This window comes from Oncorhynchus keta, unplaced genomic scaffold, assembly GCF_023373465.1.
Source record: "Oncorhynchus keta strain PuntledgeMale-10-30-2019 unplaced genomic scaffold, Oket_V2 Un_contig_13501_pilon_pilon, whole genome shotgun sequence".
Taxonomy (NCBI): Eukaryota; Metazoa; Chordata; class Actinopteri; order Salmoniformes; family Salmonidae; genus Oncorhynchus; species Oncorhynchus keta.
This window is the reverse complement of record NW_026278251.1, coordinates 4,662-28,836: the sequence shown is the minus strand read 5'-3', so window position 1 is coordinate 28,836 and position 24,175 is coordinate 4,662. Positions and strand designations below refer to the sequence as shown.

General features: G+C 43.1%; 1 protein-coding gene and 1 long non-coding RNA gene across 2 annotated transcripts; both read left to right on the top strand.

Moving 5' to 3' along the window:
* Nucleotides 1-15: 15 nt before the first annotated feature.
* On the top strand, nt 16-9,477 carry LOC127918170 (E3 SUMO-protein ligase NSE2-like). Its single transcript, XM_052501447.1, has 4 exons — nt 16-193; nt 338-432; nt 6,897-7,003; nt 8,939-9,477. Exons 1-4 carry the CDS (start codon nt 64-66, stop codon nt 9,027-9,029), a joined length of 423 nt encoding a protein of 140 aa, XP_052357407.1. The 5' UTR covers nt 16-63; the 3' UTR covers nt 9,030-9,477.
* Nucleotides 3,094-3,522, top strand: LOC127918171 (uncharacterized). The gene is made up of 3 exons (XR_008099253.1): nt 3,094-3,152; nt 3,249-3,295; nt 3,465-3,522. It is a non-coding gene; the product is annotated as an uncharacterized LOC127918171 (long non-coding RNA).
* Nucleotides 9,478-24,175: the final 14,698 nt, after the last annotated feature.

Genomic DNA, 24,175 nt, shown 5'->3' with positions numbered 1-24,175 from the left:
AGAGCGCCTGTCTGATGTTACCTGCCTCCTGTTCTCCAGGTGAGGAACCAGGAGCCCGAGGCCATGTTCAGACTGAAGTCCCTGGTGAAGGAGAAGTTCACTGAGACACACGGCAGTCTGTCTGAGGGAGAGCTGCAGAACCACGTCAAGCTGGTCAGCTTTAAGGAGAACGTCAGAAACGCACTCAAAACAGGTGAGGCGCGCGCACACACACACACACACACACACACACACACACACACACACACACACACACACACACACACACACACACTAGTTGCATGTCCCACATGGTGACTGGTTAACCTGTCTTGTGTGTATGTTCTGTCTCCATCAGTGAACCCTGAGGCAGCAGAGAATATGGAGGAGGAGATGGATGAGGACGTTGCTGTGACGCAGAGTGAGGTTAACTTCACCTGTCCCCTGACTCAGGTTGGTCTCTCCTCCTGTCAGTATCTAACCTGTCCCCTCAGGTTGGTCTCTCTCCTCCTGTCAGTATCTAACCTGTCCCCTCAGGTTGGTCTCTCTCCTCCTGTCAGTATCTAACCTGTCCCCTGACTCAGGTTGGTCTCTCTCCTCCTGTCAGTATCTAACCTGTCCCCTCAGGTTGGTCTCTCTCCTCCTGTCAGTATCTAACCTGTCCCCTGGTCTCAGGTTGGTCTCTCTCTCCTCCTGTCAGTATCTAACCTGTCCCCTCAGGTTGGTCTCTCTCCTCCTGTCAGTATCTAACCTGTCCCCTCAGGTTGGTCTCTCTCCTCCTGTCAGTATCTAACCTGTCCCCTCAGGTTGGTCTCTCTCCTCCTGTCAGTATCTAACCTGTCCCTCAGGTTGGTCTCTCTCCTGTCAGTATCTAACCTGTCCCTGACTCAGGATGGTCTCTACTCTCCTGTCAGTATCTAACCTGTCCCTCAGGTTGGTCTCTCTCCTCCTGTCAGTATCTAACCTGTCCCTGACTCAGGTTGGTCTCTACTCCTCCTGTCAGTATCTAACCTGTCCCCAGGTTGGTCTCTCTCCTCCTGTCAGTATCTAACCTGTCCCCTCAGGTTGGTCTCTCCCTCCTGTCAGTATCTAACCTGTCCCCTCAGGTTGGTCTCTCTCTCCCTGTCAGTATCTCAACCTGTCCCCTGACTCAGGTTGGTCTCTACTCCTCCTGTCAGTATCTAACCTGTCCCCTCAGGTTGGTCTCTACTCCTCCTGTCAGTATCTAACCTGTCCCCTGACTCAGGTTGGTCTCTCTCCTCCTGTCAGTATCTAACCTGTCCCCCAGGTTGGTCTCTCTCCTCCTGTCAGTATCTAACCTCCCCTGACTCAGTTGGTCTCATCTAACCTGTCCCCTGACTCAGGTTGGTCTCTCTCCTCCTGTCAGTATCTAACCTGTCCCCTCAGGTTGGTCTCTACTCCTCCTGTCAGTATCTAACCTGTCCCCTGACTCAGGTTGGTCTCTACTCCTCCTGTCAGTATCTAACCTGTCCCCTCAGGTTGGTCTCTACTCCTCCTGTCAGTATCTAACCTGTCCCCTGACTCAGGTTGGTCTCTCTCCTCCTGTCAGTATCTAACCTGTCCCCTCAGGTTGGTCTCTACTCCTCCTGTCAGTATCTAACCTGTCCCCTCAGGTTGGTCTCTCTCCTCCTGTCAGTATCTAACCTGTCCCCTGACTCAGGTTGGTCTCTACTCCCTCCTGTCAGTATCTAACCTGTCCCCTCAGGTTGGTCTCCTCCTCTGTCAGTATCTAACCTGTCCCCTCAGGTTGGTCTCTAGTATCCTCCTGTCAGTATCTAACCTGTTCCCCTGACTCAGGTTGGTCTCTACTCCTCCTGTCAGTATCTAACCTGTTCCCTGACTCAGGTTGGTCTCTACTCCTCCTGTCAGTATCTAACCTGTTCCCTGACTCAGGTTGGTCTCTACTCCTCCTGTCAGTATCTGGCTACCTGTTCCCTGACTCAGGTTGGTCTCTCCTGTCAGTATCTCCTGTCCCCTGACTCGGTGGTCAGTATCTAACCTGTCCCCTGACTCAGGTTGGTCTCTACTCCTCCTGTCAGTATCTAACCTGTCCCCTGACTCAGGTTGGTCTCTACTCCTGTCAGTATCTAACCTGTCCCCTCAGGTTGGTCTCTCCTCCTCCTGTCAGTATCTAACCTGTCCCATCACTCAGGTTGGTCTCTCTCCTCCTGTCAGTATCTAACCTGTCCCCTCAGGTTGGTCTCTCCTCCTCCTGTCAGTATCTAACCTGTCCCCTCAGGTTGGTCTCTACTCCTCCTGTCAGTGTCTAACCTGTCCCCTGACTCAGGTTGGTCTCTACTACTCCTGTCAGTATCTAACCTGTCCCCTCAGGTTGGTCTCTACTCCTCCTGTCAGTGTCTAACCTAATCCCCTCAGGTTGGTCTCTCTCCTCCGGGCAGTATCTAACCTGTCCCCTCAGGTTGGTATCTACTCCTCCTGTCAGTATCTAACCTGTCCCCTCAGGTTGGTCTCTCTCCTCCTGTCAGTATCTAACCTGTCCCCTCAGGTTGGTATCAGTATCTAACCTCCCTGACTCAGGTTGGTATCAGTATCTAACCTGTCCCATCACTCAGGTTGGTCTCTCTCCTCCTGTCAGTATCTAACCTGTCCCCTCAGGTTGGTCTCTCTCCCCTGTCAGTATCTAACCTGTCCCCCACTCAGGTTGGTCTCTCCTCCTGTCAGTATCTAACCTGTCCCCTGACTCAGGCTGGTCTCTCCTCCTGTCAGTCTAACCTGTCCCCTGACTCAGGTTGGTCTCTCCTCCTGTCAGTATCTAACCTGTCCCCTGACAGGCTGGTCTCTCCTCCTCAGTATCTAACCTGTCCCCCTGACTCAGGCTTGGTCTCTACCCTCCTGTCAGTATCTAACCTGTCCCCTCAGGTTGGTCTCTACTCCTCCTGTCAGTATCTAACCTGTCCCCCTCAGGTTGGTCTCTACTCCTCCTGTCAGTATCTAACCTGTCCCTCACTCAGGTTGGTCTCTACTCCTCCTGTCAGTATTCCAACCTGTCCCCACTCAGGTTGGTCTCTACTCCTCCTGTCAGTATCTAACCTGTCCCCTCAGGTTGGTCTCTACCTCCTGTCAGTATCTAACCTGTCCCCTCAGGTTGGTCTCTCTCCTCCTGTCAGTATCTAACCTGTCCCCTGACTCAGGTTGGTCTCTACTCCTCCTGTCAGTATCTAACCTGTCCCCTCACTCAGGTTGGTCTCTACTCCTCCTGTCAGTATCTAACCTGTCCCCTGACTCAGGTTGGTCTCTCTCCTCCTGTCAGTATCTAACCTGTCCCCTGACTCAGGTTGGTCTCCTGTCAGTATCTAACCTGTCCCTGACTGGTTGGTCTCTCCCTCCTGTCAGTATCTAACCTGTCCCCTGACTCAGGTTGGTCTCTCTCCTCCTGTCAGTATCTAACCTGTCCCTCTCAGGTTGGTATCTCCCTCCTGTCAGTATCTAACCTGTCCCCTCAGGTTGGTCTCTACTCCTCCTGTCAGTATCTAACCTGTCCCCTCAGGTTGGTCTCTCTCCTCCTGTCAGTATCTAACCTGTCCCCTGACTCAGGTTGGTCTCTCTCCTCCTGGCAGTATCTAACCTGTCCCCTCAGGTTGGTCTCTCTCCTCCTGTCAGTATCTCACCTGTCCCCTGACTCAGGTTGGTCTCTCTCCTCCTGTCAGTATCTAACCTGTCCCCTGACTCAGGTTGGTCTCAGTATCTAACCTGTCCCCTCAGGTTGGTCTCTCCTCCTGTCAGTATCTAACCTGTCCCCTGACTCAGGTTGGTCTCTACTCCTCCTGTCAGTATCTAACCTGTCCCCTCACCAGGCTGGTCTCTCCTCTGTCAGTATCTAACCTGTCCCCTCTCTCCTCCTGTCAGTATCTAACCTGTCCCCCTGACTCAGGTTGGTCTCTCCTCCTGTCAGTATCTAACCTGTCCCATCACCAGGTTGGTCTCTCTCCTCCTGTCAGTATCTCACCTGTCCCCTGACTCAGGTTGGTCTCTCTCCTCCTGTCAGTATCTAACCTGGTCTCTCTCCTCCTGGTATCTAACCTCCCATCAGGTCTCTCTCCTGTCAGTATCTAACCTGTCCCCTGACTCAGGTTGGTCTCTCCCTCCTGTCAGTATCTCACCTGTCCCCTGACAGGTTGGTCTCTCTCCTCCTGTCTGTATCTAACCTGTCCCCTGACTCAGGTTGGTCTCTACTCCTCCTGTCAGTATCTAACCTGTCCCCTGACTCAGGTTGGTCTCTATCTCCTCCTGTCAGTATCTAACCTGTCCCTGACTCAGGTTGGTCTCTCTCCTCCTGTCAGTATCTAACCTGTCCCCTGACTCAGGTTGGTCTCTACTAACCTGACTCTGTCAGTATCTAACCTGTCCCCTCAGGTTGGTCTCTCCCTCCTGTCAGTATCTAACCTGTCCCCTGACAGGTTGGTCTCTACTCCTCCTGTCAGTATCTAACCTGTCCCCTCAGGTTGGTCTCTACTCCTCCTGTCAGTATCTAACCTGTCCCCTCCAGGTTGGTCTCTACTCCTCCTGTCAGTATCTAACCTGTCCCCTTACTCAGGTTGGTCTCTACTCCTCCTGTCAGTATCTAACCTGTCCCCTCAGGCTGGTCTCTACTCCTCCTGTCAGTTGGTCCCCTTACTCAGGCTGGTCTCCTCCTGTCAGTATCTAACCTGTCCCCTTCAGGTTGGTCTCTACTGTCAGTATCTAACCTGTCCCCTGACTCAGGTTGGTCTCTACCTCCTGTCAGTATAAACCTGCCTGTCTCTACCCTGGTATCTAACCTCTCCTCCTGTCCCCCCCTGACTCAGGTTGGTCTGTGTGGCCTCCTGTCAGTATCTAACCTGTCCCCCTCAGGTGGTCTCTACCTGTCCCCTCACCTCCTGTCAGTATCTAACCTGTCCCTCAGGTTGGTCTCTACTCCTCCTGTCAGTATCTAACCTGTCCCTCAGGTTGGTCTCTACTCCTCCTGTCAGTATCTAACCCAGGGGTGTCAAACATACGGGAACCGCCCCCATTCGATCAGGCCCGCAGGATAATTTGAAAGTGGAAAAATGCAAAAAGACATGGAATTAATATTTTTAATTCGCTGCAATTCATGGATTATCCGCTAAGGGGCGCACTCTTTCCATCAGAGTAGAAGATAAGCCGCATCACTGAGACAGACTGAAAACAGCAGACGGTATCAATGCGCCATCTGCTGCTTGTTACGACGTTGTTAATATCATTAGCCAAAATGTCGTTATCCAAACGGAGAAAAGTAGATAAGAGTGTAGAATTTTCAAAGAAAAAATGGACCACGTCCTATTTATTTTACAGAGATGCACGGAAAACCTTTGTGCTTGGTGTGTTTGCAAAAAGTTTCGGTATTGAAGGAATATAATATTCGACGCCACTACGAGACTCATCACAGCGAAAAATATGACGGCTTGCAAGGACAACTGAGAAGAGATAAGATTAACGAATTGCTGGCGGGTCTGAGGAAACAGCAGTCAACCTGCTTTCATCCAGAGCCGAGAAGTCAGTGAAGCAGCGATGCCAGCTACCTAATTGCTAGCGAAATAGCTACCGAAGCCGCTATTCCGACAGTGACTTTGTTAAACGATGCAATGAAGGCGGCTGAACTTGTATGTCCTGAGAAGCGACGTATTATTAGCCTGACGAGGAATACTGGCAGATTTGAAGGGCAAATTTGCCTCAAACGAGGTCTGACAGATGATGTCAGCGACAAGCTCTACTACCAGGGAATACTCGGCAGATTTGAAGGAGCAAATTTGCCTACAGATTTTTATCCTGCTACCAGGGTACCCCAAATTAACAGCCCTGGCTGCTAAAATGTTGTGCATGTTTGGGACAACCTACCTTTGTGAACAAATTTTCTCAGTGATGAATATCAATAAAACAAAAATGCGTTCAAGGCTCACAAACAAGCACTTAAATGACATTCTGAAAGTGACAGCTAGTCAGGACATGACACCTGGTGTTGATGCACTGTACAGGCCAAAAGATGCCAAGTTTCAGGTACAAATACAAGTCCAGACTAGACTAACACACCTTTAAAATGCTGCCTTAGATACTGTTTGCATTGAAAGAATACAGCTCTGTGAAGATGAATCCTTACTGTGGTGATTTAAAAATGTGCACTTTAATGTTAGTCAGCAGCTTCAAAACAAAAGTTGTGTGATGGAATTCTACTGTTCATACAACTCCATACATTTTCAGTATGTATTGTATGTGTATGTATGTTTCATGTATGAAGTTTACAGATTTACAGGACAGGCGAACACTTTCTTCATTACACATTTAAAAATCACTCTCCTTAGTTTGTAAGGTGTACGCAGGGATTACATTTAGATTTATATGCGTATGTGTAAGTGGTTTAAAAATTCCTTTCTTTAAAAGTCTCATTTAATCTTAAAGTGCATTACTATATTTTTCAGTACCAATTAAAGTTTTGTGCCTTTGTACAATCAGTGGGATCAGTTGCAATGCATATTTGTGAATGATAAAAAGTAAAATTGCACATTTGTCTAAGGAAATATGAGGTGTTTCATGAAATGTTTTGTAAAAGGATAGTTCATTAAGGATGTGATTCCTCATTAAATTTCAATATTTTCCTAATGTTCTGCTTCTTTACACCAAAACAAAGGAAAAGACATGATATTTTGGTTATTTATAGCAGAGTATGGTATAATTTTAATGGTCCGCCCACTTGACATCTCCCTAGGCCGTATGTGGCACACTTGTGCAAATGAGTTTGACACCCCCTGATCTAACCTGTCCCCTCAGGTTGGTCTCTCCTCCTGATGGTATGTCTTTCCCCACTGTAAACTAATCTGCCCGGCAACAGGACAATAAAGCCTTACAGTCTGGTTGTGTCCATGTTGTGTGTGGCCCTGCAGGTGGAGATGGTGAACCCAATGAAGAACAAGAAGTGTAACCACCACTACGACCGGGACGCCATTATGGGGATGATCAAGGCCAGGCAAAACCAGAAGAAGAAGTTACGGTGAGACGTGACGCTCCTATTGGCTGGTTTAGTCGATTCATTTACACTCTGTTGTCTTGAGTCTGCCTGTTACTGTTAGATCTTGTCTTATCAGGATGATGTCGTCTCTGTCCTACCCTGTTGCTATAGCACCTTGTCAATCAGGATGTGATGTCGTCTCTCTGTCCTACCCCTGCTGTTATAGCACCATGTCAATCAGGATGTGATGTCGTCTCTGTCCTACCCTGCTGTTATAGCACCTTGTCAATCAGGATGTGATGTCGTCTTCTCTGTCCTACCCTGCTGTTATAGCACCTTGTCAATCAGGATGTGATGTCGCTTCTCTGTCCTACCCTGCTGTTATAGCACCTTGTCAATCAGGATGTGATGTCGTCTCTCTGTCCTACCCTGCTGTTATTAGCACCTTGTCAATCAGGATGTGATGTCGCTCTCTGTCCTACCCCTGCTGTTATAGCACCTTGTCAATCAGATGTGATGTCGTCTCTCTGTCCTACCCTGCTGTTATAGCACCTTGTCAATCAGGATGTGATGTCGTCTCTCTGTCCTACCCTGCTGTTATAGCACCTTGTCAATCAGGATGTGATGTCGCTCTCTGTCCTACCCTGCTGTTATAGCACCTTGTCAATCAGGATGTGATGTCGTCTCTCTGTCCTACCCTGCTGTTATAGCACCTTGTCAATCAGGATGTGATGTGTCTCTCTGTCCTACCCTGCTGTTATAGCACCTTGTCAATCAGGATGTGATGTCGTCTCTCTGTCCTACCCTGCTGTTATAGCACCTTGTCAATCAGGATGTGATGTCGTCTCTCTGTCCTACCCTGTTGCTATAGCACCTTGTCAATCAGGATGTGATGTCCGTCTCTCTGTCCTACCCTGCTGTTATAGCACCTTGTCAATCAGGATGTGATGTCGTCTCTCTGTCCTACCCTGCTGTTATAGCACCTTGTCAATCAGGATGTGATGTCGTCTCTCTGTCCTACCCTGCTGTTATAGCACCTTGTCAATCAGGATGTGATGTCGTCTCTCTGTCCTACCCCTGCTGTTATAGCACCTTGTCAATCAGGATGTGATGTCGTCTCTCTGTCCTACCCTGCTGTTATAGCACCTTGTCAATCAGGATGTGATGTCGTCTCTCTGTCCTACCCTGCTGTTATAGCACCTTGTCAATCAGGATGTGATGTCGTCTCTCTGTCCTACCCTGTTGCTATAGCACCTTGTCAATCAGGATGTGATGTCGTATCTCTGTCCTACCCTGCTGTTATAGCACCTTGTCAATCAGGATGTGATGTCGTCTCTCTGTCCTACCCTGTTGCTATAGCACCTTGTCAATCAGGATGTGATGTCGTCTCTCTGTCCTACCCTGCTGTTATAGCACCTTGTCAATCAGGATGTGATGTCGTCTCTCTGTCCTACCCTGCTGTTATAGCACCTTGTCAATCAGGATGTGATGTCGTCTCTCTGTCCTACCCTGCTGTTATAGCACCTTGTCAATCAGGATGTGATGTCGTCTCTCTGTCCTACCCTGCTGTTATAGCACCTTGTCAATCAGGATGTGATGTCGTCTCTCTGTCCTACCCTGCTGTTTTCTCACCTTGTCAATCAGGATGTGATGTCGTCTCTCTGTCCTACCCTGCTGTTATAGCACCTTGTCAATCAGGATGTGATGTCGTCTCTCTGTCCTACCCTGCTGTTTTCTCACCTTGTCAATCAGGATGTGATGTCGTCTCTCTGTCCTACCCTGCTGTTATAGCACCTTGTCAATCAGGATGTGATGTCGTCTCTCTGTCCTACCCTGCTGTTATAGCACCTTGTCAATCAGGATGTGATGTCGTCTCTCTGTCCTACCCTGCTGTTTTCTCACCTTGTTTTCCACTTAAACAACTGTTGCAGTTAAAACATTAGATTCATTAGCATATTCCTTTTCTCCGTCCCACAGCTGTCCGGTGGTTGGCTGTGGCAACACGGACGTGAAGCAGGGAGACCTGATCCTAGATCAGATTATGAAGAGACAGATCCAGAAGAGGTAGACTACCCAGGCACTATTCTGGGGTACGCCAACTCATCAAGCCTGACAATAATAATTAGACTTTTATTTAATTGAGGAAAAAACATTACTTTTTGTTGTGACCAAATGTTATCTTGCTGCTGTGTCTGATCGTATTTGTTCATCACAGAATTGCACTATTCTGAAGTTTTATATAACAAAACCTCTCTTTATTTATACATAAGGGATTCATATTTTTTAGTCAGTTCAATAAAGGTTTATTGGGGGGGGGGTTAGTGATTACAGCATTGGGCCAGTAACTGAAAGGTTGCTAGATCGAAACCCTAAGCTGACAAGGTAAAAGAAAATCTGTCATTCTGCCCCTGAATAAGGCAGTTAACCCACTTTTTTCCCTGGTAGGTCGTATTTGTAAATAATAATTTGTTCTTAACTGACTTGCCTAGTTAAATAAAAAAAACATTTTAAAAATATCTATGCCTTTGGTGTTGAGAACCTGCAGTTACTGTAATAGGCCACAGGGGGGCAGTGTCGTCCCTGGAATACACCACAAAGGGATCAGGAGAGGTGACTCAGGTCATGAAGAGAGAAGCTGGATAATCAGCCTACTTATTCTGAGAGAGTTGGGCTGAATGAATCAGAGAATGTGGGTTTCCTAAATACTTACAAACCACAGAAATATCATGTCTGTAACATACAAAGTGAAAAGATTATTGAATAAATGATGTGGAAATTATCAAATATCTATTTTCAGTTCCATCCTAAAAGTAGACTATTTCATTGTGAGAAATCTGTGAATCAATTCAGTTGAGTGATTAAATCTGTCTCCCCTCCTGCCTCTCCCCTCCTGCCTCTCTTCTCCTGCCTCTCCTCTCCTGCCTTCTCCCCCCCTGCCTCTCCCTCTACTGCCTCTCCTCCTGCCTCTCTACTGCCTCTCCCTCTACTGCCTCTCTTCTCCTGCCTCTCCCCCCTGCCTCTCCTCTCCTGCCTCTCCTCCCCCCTGCCTCCCCCTGCCTCCCCCCTGCCTCTCCCTCTACTACCTCTCCTGCCTCTTCTCTCCTGCCTCTCCCCTGCCTCTCCCTCTACTGCCTCTTCTCTCCTGCCTCCCTCTACTGCCTCTCCTGCCTCTCCTCTCCTGCCTCTCCTCTCCTGCCTCCATGTAAACTGAAGACTCTTTAATTCACAGGACAGAAACAAACAGAGAGTGTGCTGAGATGGAACTAGGTGAAGCTAATCTTTTAATAATCTTACGTCATGTTTTTTAATAAGATTTCAGATGCAGCTTTGCTTATTGTTTCCCCCTACCTCATCTATGACTTCGTTCCAAATGGCACCCTATTCCCTGTGTAGTGCACTACTATTGACCAGGGCCCGTAGGGTGTTGTTTGGGACGTAGCCTCTTAAAGGGTAGGGCATGCCGTACTCACCATTTGCAGACAGAATTGAGAGCGGAGAGAAATGATTTACAGACAAAACGATACAACATTTATTTTGAGTCATTTATTCACATTAAATCGGGGTCAGTTTTGTCATTTAAAAAATCCACCTTTATCTGCTCGTTTTCAACCTAGTTTCATCACAGTTAATTTCACAGCAGTTTTTAGTTTGTGTTGGCAAACCAATGAACACTCACCATTAGTGCCAGCCTGTTCAATCTCTTAGGCCTGGGTCTGAATTATTATACTCCATACTCCCCACTCTGTTTGTCCCAAATGGCACCCCATTCCCTTTAACTGCTTTGGAATGATTGGGGAACAAATAGCCACCTTGGAGGTGACTTTTTAAAACTATTTGAATACAGATTTCAGGAAGTGGCTACTTATTAAAACTATTTGAATATAGATTTCAGGAAGTGTGACTACTTATTAAAACTATTTGAATATAGATTTCAGGAAGTGGCTACTTATTAAAACTATTTGAATATAGATTTCAGGAAGTGGCTACTTATTAAAACTATTTGAATATAGATTTCAGGAAGTGGCTACTTATTAAAACTATTTGAATATAGATTTCAGGAAGTGGCTACTTATTAAAACTATTTGAATATAGATTTCAGGAAGTGGCTACTTATTAAAACTATTTGAATATAGATTTCAGGAAGTGGCTACTTATTAAAACTATTTGAATATAGATTTCAGGAAGTGGCTACTTATTAAAACTATTTGAATATAGATTTCAGGAAGTGACTACTTATTAAAACTATTTGAATATAGATTTCAGGAAGTGTGACTACTTATTAAAACTATTTGAATACAGATTTCAGGAAGTGTGACTACTTATTAAAACTATTTGAATACAGATTTCAGGAAGTGTGACTACTTATTAAAACTATTTGAATACAGATTTCAGGAAGTGTGACTACTTATTAAAACTATTTGAATACAGATTTCAGGAAGTGTGACTACTTATTAAAACCATATGAATACAGATTTCAGGAAGTGTGACTACTTATTAAAACTATTTGAATATAGATTTCAGGAAGTGTGACTACTTTTTAAAACTATTTGAATACAGATTTCAGGAAGTGTGACTACTTTTAAAACTATTTGAATACAGATTTCAGGAAGTGTGACTACTTATTAAAACTATTTGAATATAGATTTCAGGAAGTGTGACTACTTATTAAAACTATTTGAATATAGATTTCAGGAAGTGACTACTTATTAAAACTATTTGAATATAGATTTCAGGAAGTGTGACTACTTATTAAAACTATTTGAATATAGATTTCAGGAAGTGTGACTACTTTTTAAAACTATTTGAATATAGATTTCAGGAAGTGTGACTACTTATTAAAACTATTTGAATATAGATTTCAGGAAGTGTGACTACTTTTTTAAAACTATTTGAATATAGATTTCAGGAAGTGTGACTACTTTTAAAACTATTTGAATATAGATTTCAGGAAGTGTGACTGCTTATTAAAACTATTTGAATACAGATTTCAGGAAGTGTGACTACTTATTAAAACTATGGGGAAGTTGAGGGATAGTTTCGTGAGCCAATGCTAACTAGCATTAGCGCAATGGCTGGGAGTGTATGGGTATTAGCAGATAGATACCCCATAGACTTCTAGCCGTTGCGCTAACGCCAGTTAGCAACATCCTTCAAACTGCACGCAGACATAAAAATTGTGTCCACGAGTTCATCTGATTCTGGGGAGGTCGATTAAAGGACCTCATTGCCCCAAAATCCCCAAGTATCCCTTCAAAAGGGACAGTTTATTAGGAACACGAACAAACCTGCTTATCCACCTTCCTTGGCTGTAGTTGATTCAAGACGACAGTTTTTGGGATGTTTAGTTTCCTTTCGAACACTTAATAGTCATATTTGGTTACTGTTCACGATAACACTTAATAACACAAACTGTTCTGGTGCCTGTGTAATACAACTGTAATGATTTTTTTTTTAGAGCAGCATATTGTTACCTAATATTTTGGGTAATTGCATTTTAATTGCATTTTAATTGCATTGCGATGAGCTGAGTTTTTTTTTGTTCTTCCAACTACTGTACAGAAGGAACAGTGATGGTTCCTTATTCCACGTTATGTAATGACTCCATTATGATGTCATAAAGACATTTCCAACTACTGTACAGAAGGAACAGTGATGGTTCCTTATTCCACATTATGTAATGACTCCATTATGATGTCATAAAGACATTTCCAACGTTCTGTGTCCTCTTAACAACAATGACGCTGTTGTCATAATCACAAAGTTACCCACTTGTATAAGAACCGGATGTCGTGTTTTTATAGCTCACTCATTGTAAATGTATATATATTTGTTAGACCACTTTGGCAGTTTAAAAATGACTGTTGATTCTATATCCCTTGTGTGTTTAATTATAGGCTTTATGGTATATTAATATCTGAGAGTGCGCAAGTGTGTGAAAATAATCATATATTTAGACTAATTCAAACTAACTGTTGTCGTTTTTTTGGTTCTTCCATCAAATATTTGGCAGCTATCAAATATGTTGTATTTACATTTGTTCAAATAACTTCTATATGCTGTTTATATTGTATTTATTTATTTTAATCCCAGGCCCCTGTCCCCCGCAGGAGGCCTTTTGGTAGTCCGTCATTGTAAATAAGAATTTGTTTTTAACTGACTTGCCTAGTTAAATAAAGGATAAATAAAATAAAATATATATTCAAATACATTCAAATATTGTTTGGTTTCCTAAAGGTATTCCAAATAAGTTCAAATTGTTTTTCTGAGACCTGTATATGAATATAAAAATAAAATAAATAGTTGCATTTTAGTTTTAAACTATATTTGACTACCTTGAGTATTTGAAAAGTTGTTGCAACTGTTTCCCGCCCGATCTGGTGTACTACTTTGACTCGCGCCCTATGAGCCCTGGTCAAATGAATACGCCTGTAGGGAATAGGTGCAATTTGGGACGTAAAAACTACCCAGGCTAAAAAAGCATGCAATGGAAAGTAGATACAGTATCTGGAACAGAACAGGTCCTGGAATCAGGTTAAAAACCTGTTTGTTTTTTTAAAGACAACAATAACTCCCTGCTCGGAGTAGGTTTTAGGATGTTATTCAGACACTGCCCAGACAAAATCATCTCATAATAACAGTTTACCTCGGCTGGTAATCACGACAGTTTGACGTACCGCAAAGGAAATATAGCGATGACGTTCGTTGACATTGTTGAAAGTTATGGGGAATAACCCATCGCTTTCAGAGTGAATGTGGGACTGCACATGCAATGGTACAACCTTTCACATAATTTTCGCTTGACACGATCGCTTTACAACACTCTTAATTATTTTAATTTTAATCTTGATTATTTTTGACTAATATGTTGCCATTTCTTTTAACCAATACTGATGGTTGTTATAAAAAGCCTTACAGGTTGTTGTGATGTCTTGGATAACTGTCTTCATCATGTTCATAGTTGTATTATTATTTGTATGCAGTGCGCAGTTAACCGGAGGACTCATTTGAAGCGTCGTAATTTTGACCCCCTTCAGGCGGAATCATCAACTAGACTCAGCCGCGGGCCGATTCTTTTTCTCCAGCGGATTGGTAGGAGGGCAGGAACATAATTACGAATCATTTGTGGACTGCAAATTGACCGCAAGAAGCACACACAGAAAGAATGTTAGACTAAAAACATAAATATTTCAAACCCTTGCGCGTACATTTTGTATTCATCACTTGTCTCTCTATTCTGTGTGAGAATACAGATTTCTTAAATTAAAATGACTTGGAGCTGATTTCTGCTGTTTTTACAGACTTATGTCCAACTAATATATATTATATCAGTTTTTAATTTGTTTAAAAAAGTTTGAAATATCCAATAAATGTAATTCCACTTCATGATTGTGTCCCACTTGTTGATTCTTCAAAAAAAATACAGTTTTATATCTTTATGTTTGAAGCCTGAAATGTGGCAAAAGGTCGCAAAGTTCAAAGGGGGCCGAATACTTTCGCAAGGCACTGTGTATATATATATATATATATATGTATGCGGTTTTACTTGGCCCCCAAGCTTAAAACAAATAAATTAATATATGTATATTAGTCCTAAACTTAGGGGGCCAAGTAAAACCACTTTGGTCTGCTGGCCGCAGGTTGGGGAACCTTGCCCAAGGTGTGATTTAATTCAAATAGACATTCCCAACGAAGACATAGTTTTGACCAAGGTGTGATTTCATTCAAATAGACATTCCCCCACGAAGACATAGTTTTGACCAAGGTGTGATTTCATTCAAATAGACATTCCCAACGAAGACATAGTTTTGACCAAGGTGTGATTTCATTCAAATAGACATTCCCAACGAAGACATAGTTTTGACCAAGGTGTGATTTCATTCAAATAGACATTCCCAACGAAGACATAGTTTTGACCAAGGTGTGATTTCATTCAAATAGACATTCCCAACGAAGACATGGTTTTGACCAAGGTGTGATTTCATTCAAATAGACATTCCCAACGAAGACATAGTTTTGACCAAGGTGTGATTTCATTCAAATAGACATTCCCAACGAAGACATAGTTTTGACCAAGGTGTGATTTCATTCAAATAGACATTCCCAACGAAGACATAGTTTTGACCAAGGTGTGATTTCATTCAAATAGACATTCCCAACGAAGACATAGTTTTGACCAAGGTGTGATTTCATTCAAATAGACATTCCCAACGAAGACATAGTTTTGACCAAGGTGTGATTTCATTCAAATAGACATTCCCAACGAAGACATAGTTTTGCCCAAGGTGTGATTTCATTCAAATAGACATTCCCAACGAAGACATGGTTTTGACCAAGGTGTGATTTCATTCAAATAGACATTCCCAACGAAGACATGGTTTTGACCAAGGTGTGATTTCATTCAAATAGACATTCCCAACGAAGACATAGTTTTGACCAAGGTGTGATTTCATTCAAATAGACATTCCCAACGAAGACATAGTTTTGACCAAGGTGTGATTTCATTCAAATAGACATTCCCAACGAAGACATGGTTTTGACCAAGGTGTGATTTCATTCAAATAGACATTCCCAACGAAGACATGGTTTTGACCAAGGTGTGATTTCATTCAAATAGACATTCCCAACGAAGACATAGTTTTGACCAAGGTGTGATTTCATTCAAATAGACATTCCCAACGAAGACATAGTTTTGACCAAGGTGTGATTTCATTCAAATAGACATTCCCAACGAAGACATAGTTTTGACCAAGGTGTGATTTCATTCAAATAGACATTCCCAACGAAGACATAGTTTTGACCAAGGTGTGATTTCATTCAAATAGACATTCCCAACGAAGACATAGTTTTGACCAAGGTGTGATTTCATTCAAATAGACATTCCCAACGAAGACATAGTTTTGACCAAGGTGTGATTCCATTCAAATAGACATTCCCAACGAAGACATAGTTTTGACCAAGGTGTGATTTCATTCAAATAGACATTCCCAACGAAGACATAGTTTTGACCAAGGTGTGATTTCATTCAAATAGACATTCCCAACGAAGACATAGTTTTGACCAAGGTGTGATTTCATTCAAATAGACATTCCCAACGAAGACATAGTTTTGACCAAGGTGATGTTGACGCTCCAAATAACATGAGGCAGGTAATTAAACAATAGAAAGAAAAAACACTTTATTTATTTAAGTATTTCGGCATAAATTGCGAAATAGACCTTGTGGAATCATTGTCAAAAGAGATACTGTTATACGTAGATCTAGATACTGTTATACGTAGATATAGATACTGTTACATGTAGATCTAGATACTGTTACATGTAGATGTAGATACTGTTACATGTAGATCTAGATACTGTTGCATGTAGATCTAGATACTGTTACATGTAGATCTAGATACTGTTACACGTAGATCTAGATACTGTTACCCGTAGATCTAGATACTGTTACCCGTAGATCTAGATACTGTTACACGTAGAACTAGATACTGTTACACGTAGATCTAGATACTGTTACACGTAGATCTAGATACTGTTACATGTAGATCTAGATACTGTTACATGTAGATCTAGATACTGTTGCATGTAGATATAGATACTGTTACCCGTAGATCTAGATACTGTTGCATGTAGATCTAGATACTGTTACATGTAGATATAGATACTGTTACCCGTAGATCTAGATACTGTTACATGTAGATCTAGATACTGTTACATGTAGATCTAGATACTGTTATACGTAGATCTAGATACTGTTATACGTAGATCTAGATACTGTTACATGTACATATAGATACTGTTACCCGTAGATCTAGATACTGTTGCATGTAGATCTAGATACTGTTACATGTAGATATAGATACTGTTACCCGTAGATCTAGATACTGTTACATGTAGATCTAGATACTGTTACATGTAGATCTAGATACTGTTATACGTAGATCTAGATACTGTTACATGTAGATCTAGATACTGTTACATGTAGATCTAGATACTGTTACACGTAGATCTAGATACTGTTATACGTAGATCTAGATACTGTTACACGTAGATCTAGATACTGTTACCCGTAGATCTAGATACTGTTACACGTAGATCTAGATACTGTTACACGTAGATCTAGATACTGTTACACGTAGATCTAGATACTGTTACACGTAGATCTAGATACTGTTACACGTAGATCTAGATACTGTTACACGTAGATCTAGATACTGTTACACGTAGATCTAGATACTGTTACCCGTAGATCTAGATACTGTTACACGTAGAACTAGATACTGTTACACGTAGATCTAGATACTGTTATACGTAGATCTAGATACTGTTATACGTAGATCTAGATACTGTTACACGTAGATCTAGATACTGTTATACGTAGATCTAGATACTGTTACATGTAGATCTAGATACTGTTATACGTAGATCTAGATACTGTTATACGTAGATCTAGATACTGTTACATGTAGATCTAGATACTGTTATACGTAGATCTAGATACTGTTATACGTAGATCTAGATACTGTTACATGTAGATCTAGATACTGTTATACGTAGATCTAGATACTGTTATACGTAGATCTAGATACTGTTACTCGTAGATCTAGATACTGTTACCCGTAGATCTAGATACTGTTACACGTAGATCTAGATACTGTTACACGTAGATCTAGATACTGTTACCCGTAGATCTAGATACTGTTACACGTAGAACTAGATACTGTTACACATAGATCTAGATACTGTTACCCGTAGATCTAGATACTGTTACCCGTAGATCTAGATACTGTTACCCGTAGATCTAGATACTGTTACACGTAGATCTAGATACTGTTACACGTAGATATAGATACTGTTACACGTAGATATAGATACTGTTACCCGTAGATCTAGATACTGTTACCCGTAGATCTAGATACTGTTACACGTAGATCTAGATACTGTTACACGTAGATCTAGATACTGTTACCCGTAGATCTAGATACTGTTACACGTAGATCTAGATACTGTTACACGTAGATCTAGATACTGTTACCCGTAGATCTAGATACTGTTACACGTAGATCTAGATACTGTTACCCGTAGATCTAGATACTGTTACCCGTAGATCTAGATACTGTTACACGTAGATATAGATACTGTTACTTGTAGATCTAGATCATATAGAAATATAAAAACATTCTCCAAAGCAGCGCCACTCTAAAGCAGCGGAACTCCAAAGCAGCGGAATTCCAAAGCAGCGGAACTCCAAAGCAGCGGAACTCCAAAGCAGCGGAACTCCAAAGCAGCGGAATTCCAAAGCAGCGGAACTCTAAAGCAGCGGAACTCTAAAGCAGCGGAACTCTAAAGCAGCGGAACTCCAAAGCAGCGGAACTCTAAAGCAGCGGAACTCCAAAGCAGCGGAACTCCAAAGCAGCGGAACTCTAAAGCAGCGGAACTCTAAAGCAGTGGAACTCTAAAGCAGTGGAACTCCAAAGCAGCGGAACTCCAAAGCAGCGGAACTCCAAAGCAGCGGAACTCCAAAGCAGCGGAACTCCAAAGCAGCGGAACTCCAAAGCAGCGGAACTCCAAAGCAGCGGAACTCCAAAGCAGCGGAATTCCAAAGCAGTGGAACTCCAAAGCAATGCTTCATGCATAGATTTTTTTTTAACCTAAGAGTAGGAGTAAAATATTTTCAGCACTTACCACCAATTTTCTACTCTGAGACGCTTTGTGGATATGGGCCCAGAGCATATCAGCATATCAGTAATACAATAGAGGACTGTAGAGACTGTTCCTGGAACAGAACACCTGTATCAATCCTACAATAAATCAAATCAAATCAAATTTATTTATATAGCCCTTCGTACATCAGCTGATATCTCAAAGTGCTGTACAGAAACCCAGCCTAAAACCCCAAACAGCAAACAATGCAGGTGTAAAAGCACGGTGGCTAGGAAAAACTCCCTAGAAAGGCCAAAACCTAGGAAGAAACCTAGAGAGGAACCGGGCTATGTGGGGTGGCCAGTCCTCTTCTGGCTGTGCCGGGTAGAGATTATAACAGAACATGACCAAGATGTTCAAATGTTCATAAATGACCAGCATGGTCGAATAATAATAAGGCAGAACAGTTGAAACTGGAGCAGCAGCAGTCAGGTGGAATGGGGACAGCAAGGAGCCATCATGTCAGGTAGTCCTGGGGCACTGTCCTAGGGCTCAGGTCCTCCGAGAGAGAGAAAGAAAGAGAGAATTAGAGAGAGCATATGTGGGGTGGCCAGTCCTCTTTTGGCTGTGCCGGGTGGAGATTATAACAGAACGTGGCCAAGATGTTCAAATGTTCATAAATGACCAGCATGGTTGAATAATAGTAAGGCAGAACAGTTGAAACTGGAGCAGGAGCATGGCCAGGTGGACTGGGGACAGCAAGGAGTCCTCATGTCAGGTAGTCCTGGGACATGGTCCTAGGGCCCAGGCCAGTTGAAACTGGAGCAGCAGCATGGCCAGGTGGACTGGGGACAGCAAGGAGTCATCATGTCAGGTAGTCCTGGGGCATGGTCCTAGGGCTCAGGTCCTCCGAGAGAGAGAAAGAAAGAGAGAAGGAGAGAATTAGAGAACGCACACTTAGATTCACACAGGACACCGAATAGGACAGGAGAAGTACTCCAGATATAACAAACTGACCCTAGCCCCCCGACACATAAACTACTGCAGCATAAATACTGGAGGCTGAGACAGGAGGGGTCAGGAGACACTGTGGCCCCATCCGAGGACACCCCCGGACAGGGCCAAACAGGAAGGATATATACAATATACAATAGAGAGGACAGGACTGTAGAGACTGTTCCTGGAACAGAACAGAACACCTGAGTCAATCCTACAATAGAGGAGACAGGACTGTAGAGACTGTTCCTGGAACAGAACAGAACACCTGAGTCAATCCTACAATAGAGAGGACAGGACTGTAGAGACTGTTCCTGGAACAGAACAGAACACCGGTATCCATCCTACAATAGAGAGGACAGGACTGTAGAGACTGTTCCTGGAACAGAACAGAACACCTGTATCAATCCTACAATAGAGGAGACAGGACTGTAGAGACTGTTCCTGGAACAGAACAGAACACCGGTATCAATCCTACAATAGAGGAGACAGGACTGTATAGACTGTTCCTGGAACAGAACACCGGTATCAATCACATTAGGATGGACATGAGCAGAAAATGAGTTTTCTGGGGACGTTTGTTGTCTACAATGAGAAAAGTATGTTTGATCTGAGCGCTCTCCTTTCATCCCTCTTGAACACAGTATCTCTCCTCATACAGAGACTGATGTTAGGCCACACAGACAGTGGAGGGGATAAACACACACACACACATACACACACACTCTCCTGGTATATCTCTGAAAGACAGTGTAGGAGTGTTTTATTGTGTCAGTGGGAGCCAATACCTGCCTTCCCTCCTCCATTTTCTTTCCCAACTCTCCTTATTTAACACCATAGGAATGTCCTCTAGATAGCAGCATGGACAGGAGGACGGCTGAGGGAGTCTTTTGTGACCTTGACTATCAGTAGCACCACTAGACCCCCTTAACTGTGTATAAACTGCTACAGCATCGGGAGGAGAGCCCTTCAACTGTCTCTCACCGTAGCTGGCTGGCAATAGTGACTACATTTTATGGGGAGAAACGAAGAAGGGGACAGACAGTACATTTTTAAGCAGCTAAAAATTATTAAAATAACCATTCAGAAAGTGCTGCAAAAAAAAGGGGGGGTTTCCCTGTTGCATCTTCTCTCTCTCTAAGTGGTTGTGTTCTGTTTCTGTGTGACTTCAGGACATCTCACCTACATCTTCTCTCTCTCTCTAAGTGGTTGTGTTCTGTTTCTGTGTGACTTCAGGACATCTCACCTACATCTTCTCTCTCTCTCTAAGTGGTTGTGTTCTGTTTCTGTGTGACTTCAGGACATCTCACCTACATCTTCTCTCTCTCTAAGTGGTTGTGTTTCTGTGTGACTTCAGGACATCTCACCTGCATCTTCTCTCTCTCTCTAAGTGGTTGTGTTTCTGTGTGACTTCAGGACATCTCACCTGCGTCTTCTCTCTCTACCTAAGTGGTTGTGTTTCTGTGTGACTTCAAGACATCTCACCTACGTTGTGACTGATAGCAGCAGGCGCTGCAGGAGGACAGCTGGGAGATTGTCTCGTCTCCAGCAGTTTTCTAAGTGGGGCCATTTAGATCCGTTTCCTGTGTACAGATGTAGCGTCGGGAGGAGAGACCTTCAGCTGTCTCAATGACTGGCTGTATGACCATATGTCAATGGAAATTCATCATACCACGTCTATCCTGTTTATATCCCATATCAACTTTATTTTAAAAAATATATATATATATAAATGTATTTAATCTTTATTTACCTAGGCAAGTCAGTTAAGAACAAATTATTATTCCATCTTCCTAAATGGTTGTTTGCTGTGTGAGTGAGTGATTTTAGAGTAGTGTTCTGAAATGTTTTTAACACTGAGTCAGAGTAGTGTTCTGAGATGTTTTTAACACTGAGTCAGAGTAGTGTTCTGAGATGTTTTTAACACGGAGTCAGAGTAGTGTTCTGAAATGTTTTTAACACTGAGTCAGAGTAGTGTTCTGAGATGTTTTTAACACTGAGTCAGAGTAGTGTTCTGAGATGTTTTTAACACTGAGTCAGAGTAGTGTTCTGAGATGTTTTTAACACTGAGTCAGAGTAGTGTTCTGAGATGTTTTTAACACTGAGTCAGAGTAGTGTTCTGAGATGTTTTTAACACTGAGTCAGAGTAGTGTTCTGAGATGTTTTTAACACTGAGTCAGAGTAGTGTTCTGAGATGTTTTTAACACGGAGTCAGAGTAGTGTTCTGAAATGTTTTTAACACTGAGTCAGAGTAGTGTTCTGAGATGTTTTTAACACTGAGTCAGAGTAGTGTTCTGAGATGTTTTTAACACTGAGTCAGAGTAGTGTTCTGAGATGTTTTTAACACTGAGTCAGAGTAGTGTTCTGAGATGTTTTTAACACTGAGTCAGAGTAGTGTTCTGAGATGTTTTTAACACTGAGTCAGAGTAGTGTTCTGAGATGTTTTTAACACTGAGTCAGAGTAGTGTTCTGAGATGTTTTTAACACTGAGTCAGAGTAGTGTTCTGAAATGTTTTTAACACTGAGTCAGAGTAGTGTTCTGAGATGTTTTTAACACTGAGTCAGAGTAGTGTTCTGAGATGTTTTTAACACTGAGTCAGAGTAGTGTTCTGAAATGTTTTTAACACTGAGTCAGAGTAGTGTTCTGAGATGTTTTTAACACTGAGTCAGAGTAGTGTTCTGAGATGTTTTTAACACTGAGTCAGAGTAGTGTTCTGAGATGTTTTTAACACTGAGTCAGAGTAGCGTTTTGAGATCTACATTTAGAGATGCCCCCCCCCCAAGAATTCCAACATTGTGTGAGGAACCCAGTTTACCAAACGCCAGATCTGTAATGCCTACAGGAGAATAGTGCCTCTTTCCAACACACAGGAAGATGCAAGGTTTTAGCATGACATTATCAGGTCAGGTGTCTTCTCCTTTAAGTTAGGTTTCAGACACTTCCATAAACTGAAATAGCAGTTGTTTTTCACGATCCCTTAACTCTTTCTTGGCAGGCGACCAGCAGAGGGTTGATGGTTGGTTGGGTTGTTAGCTAGCAGTTCTTTCCCAGGTAGCAGTGGGTTTATAGTTGGTTGGGTTGTTAGCTAGCAGTTCTTTCCCAGGTAGCTGTGGGTTTATAGTTGGGTGGGTTGTTAGCGAGCAGTTCTTTCCCAGGTAGCAGTGGGTTTATAGTTGGTTGGGTTAATAGCTAGCAGTTCTTTCCTGGTAACAGTGGGTTTATAGTTAGTTCAAATCAAATCAAATTTTATTTGTCACATACACATGGTTAGCAGATGTTAATGCGAGTGTAGCGAAATGCTTGTGCTTCTAGTTCCGACAATGCAGTGATAACCAACAAGTAATCTAACTAACAATTCCAAAACTACTATCTTATACACAGTGTAAGGGGATAAAGAATATGTACATAAGGATATATGAATGAGTGATGGTACAGAGCCGCATACAGTAGATGGTATCGAGTACAGTATATACATATGAGATGAGTATGGAGACAAAGTAAACAAAGTGGCATAGTTAAAGTGGCTGGTGATACATGTATTACATAAGGATGCAGTCGATGATGTAGAGTACAGTATATACGTATGCATATGAGATGAATAATGTAGGGTAAGTAACATTATATAAGGTAGCATTGTTTAAAGTGGCTAGTGATATATTTACATCATTTCCCATCAATTCCCATTATTAAAGTGGCTGGAGTTGGGTCAGTGTCAATGTTAGTGGTGGCTGTTTAACAGTCTGATGGCAGTCTGATGGCCTTGAGATAGAAGCTGTTTTTCAGTCTCTCGGTCCCAGCTTTGATGCACCTGTACTGACCTCGCCTTCTGGATGATAGTGGGGTGAACAGGCAGTGGTTCGGGTGGTTGATGTCCTTGATGATCTTTATGGCCTTCCTGTAACATCGGGTGGTGTAGGTGTCCTGGAGGGCAGGTAGTTTGCCCCCGGTGATGCGTTGTGCAGACCTCACTACCCTCTGGAGAGCCTTACGGTTGAGGGCGGAGCAGTTGCCGTACCAGGCGGTGATACAGCCCGCCAGGATGCTCTCGATTGTGCATCTGTAGAAGTTTGTGAGTGCTTTTGGTGACAAGCCGAATTTCTTCAGCCTCCTGAGGTTGAAGAGGCGCTGCTGCGCCTTCTTCACGACGCTGTCAGTGTGAGTGGACCAATTCAGTTTGTCTGTGATGTGTATGCCGAGGAACTTAAAACTTGCTACCCTCTCCACTACTGTTCCATCGATGTGGATAGGGGGTGTTCCTCTGCTGTTTCCTGAAGTCCACAATCATCTCCTTGGTTTTGTTGACGTTGAGTGTGAGGTTATTTTCCTGACACCACACTCCGAGGGCCCTCACCTCCTCCCTGTAGGCCGTCTCGTCGTTGTTGGTAATCAAGCCTACCACTGTTGTGTCGTCCACAAACTTGATGATTGAGTTGGAGCGTGCGTGGCCACGCAGTCGTGGGTGAACAGGGAGTACAGGAGAGGGCTCAGAACGCACCCTTGTGGGGCCCCCGTGTTGAGGATCAGCGGGAGGAGATGTTGTTGCCTACCCTCACCACCTGGGGGCGGCCCATCAGGAAG

What these genes read in the sequence shown, in the direction of transcription:
- LOC127918170 (XM_052501447.1), top strand. Translation starts at nt 64, where the DNA reads ATGTTCAGACTGAAGTCCCTGGTGAAGGAGAAGTTCACTGAGACACAC. An exon ending in TCACCTGTCCCCTGACTCAG is followed by an intron (nt 433 to 6,896) that starts GTTGGTCTCTCC and finishes GTGGCCCTGCAG; the next exon opens with GTGGAGATGGTGAACCCAAT. An exon ending in AACCAGAAGAAGAAGTTACG is followed by an intron (nt 7,004 to 8,938) that starts GTGAGACGTGAC and finishes TCCGTCCCACAG; the next exon opens with CTGTCCGGTGGTTGGCTGTG.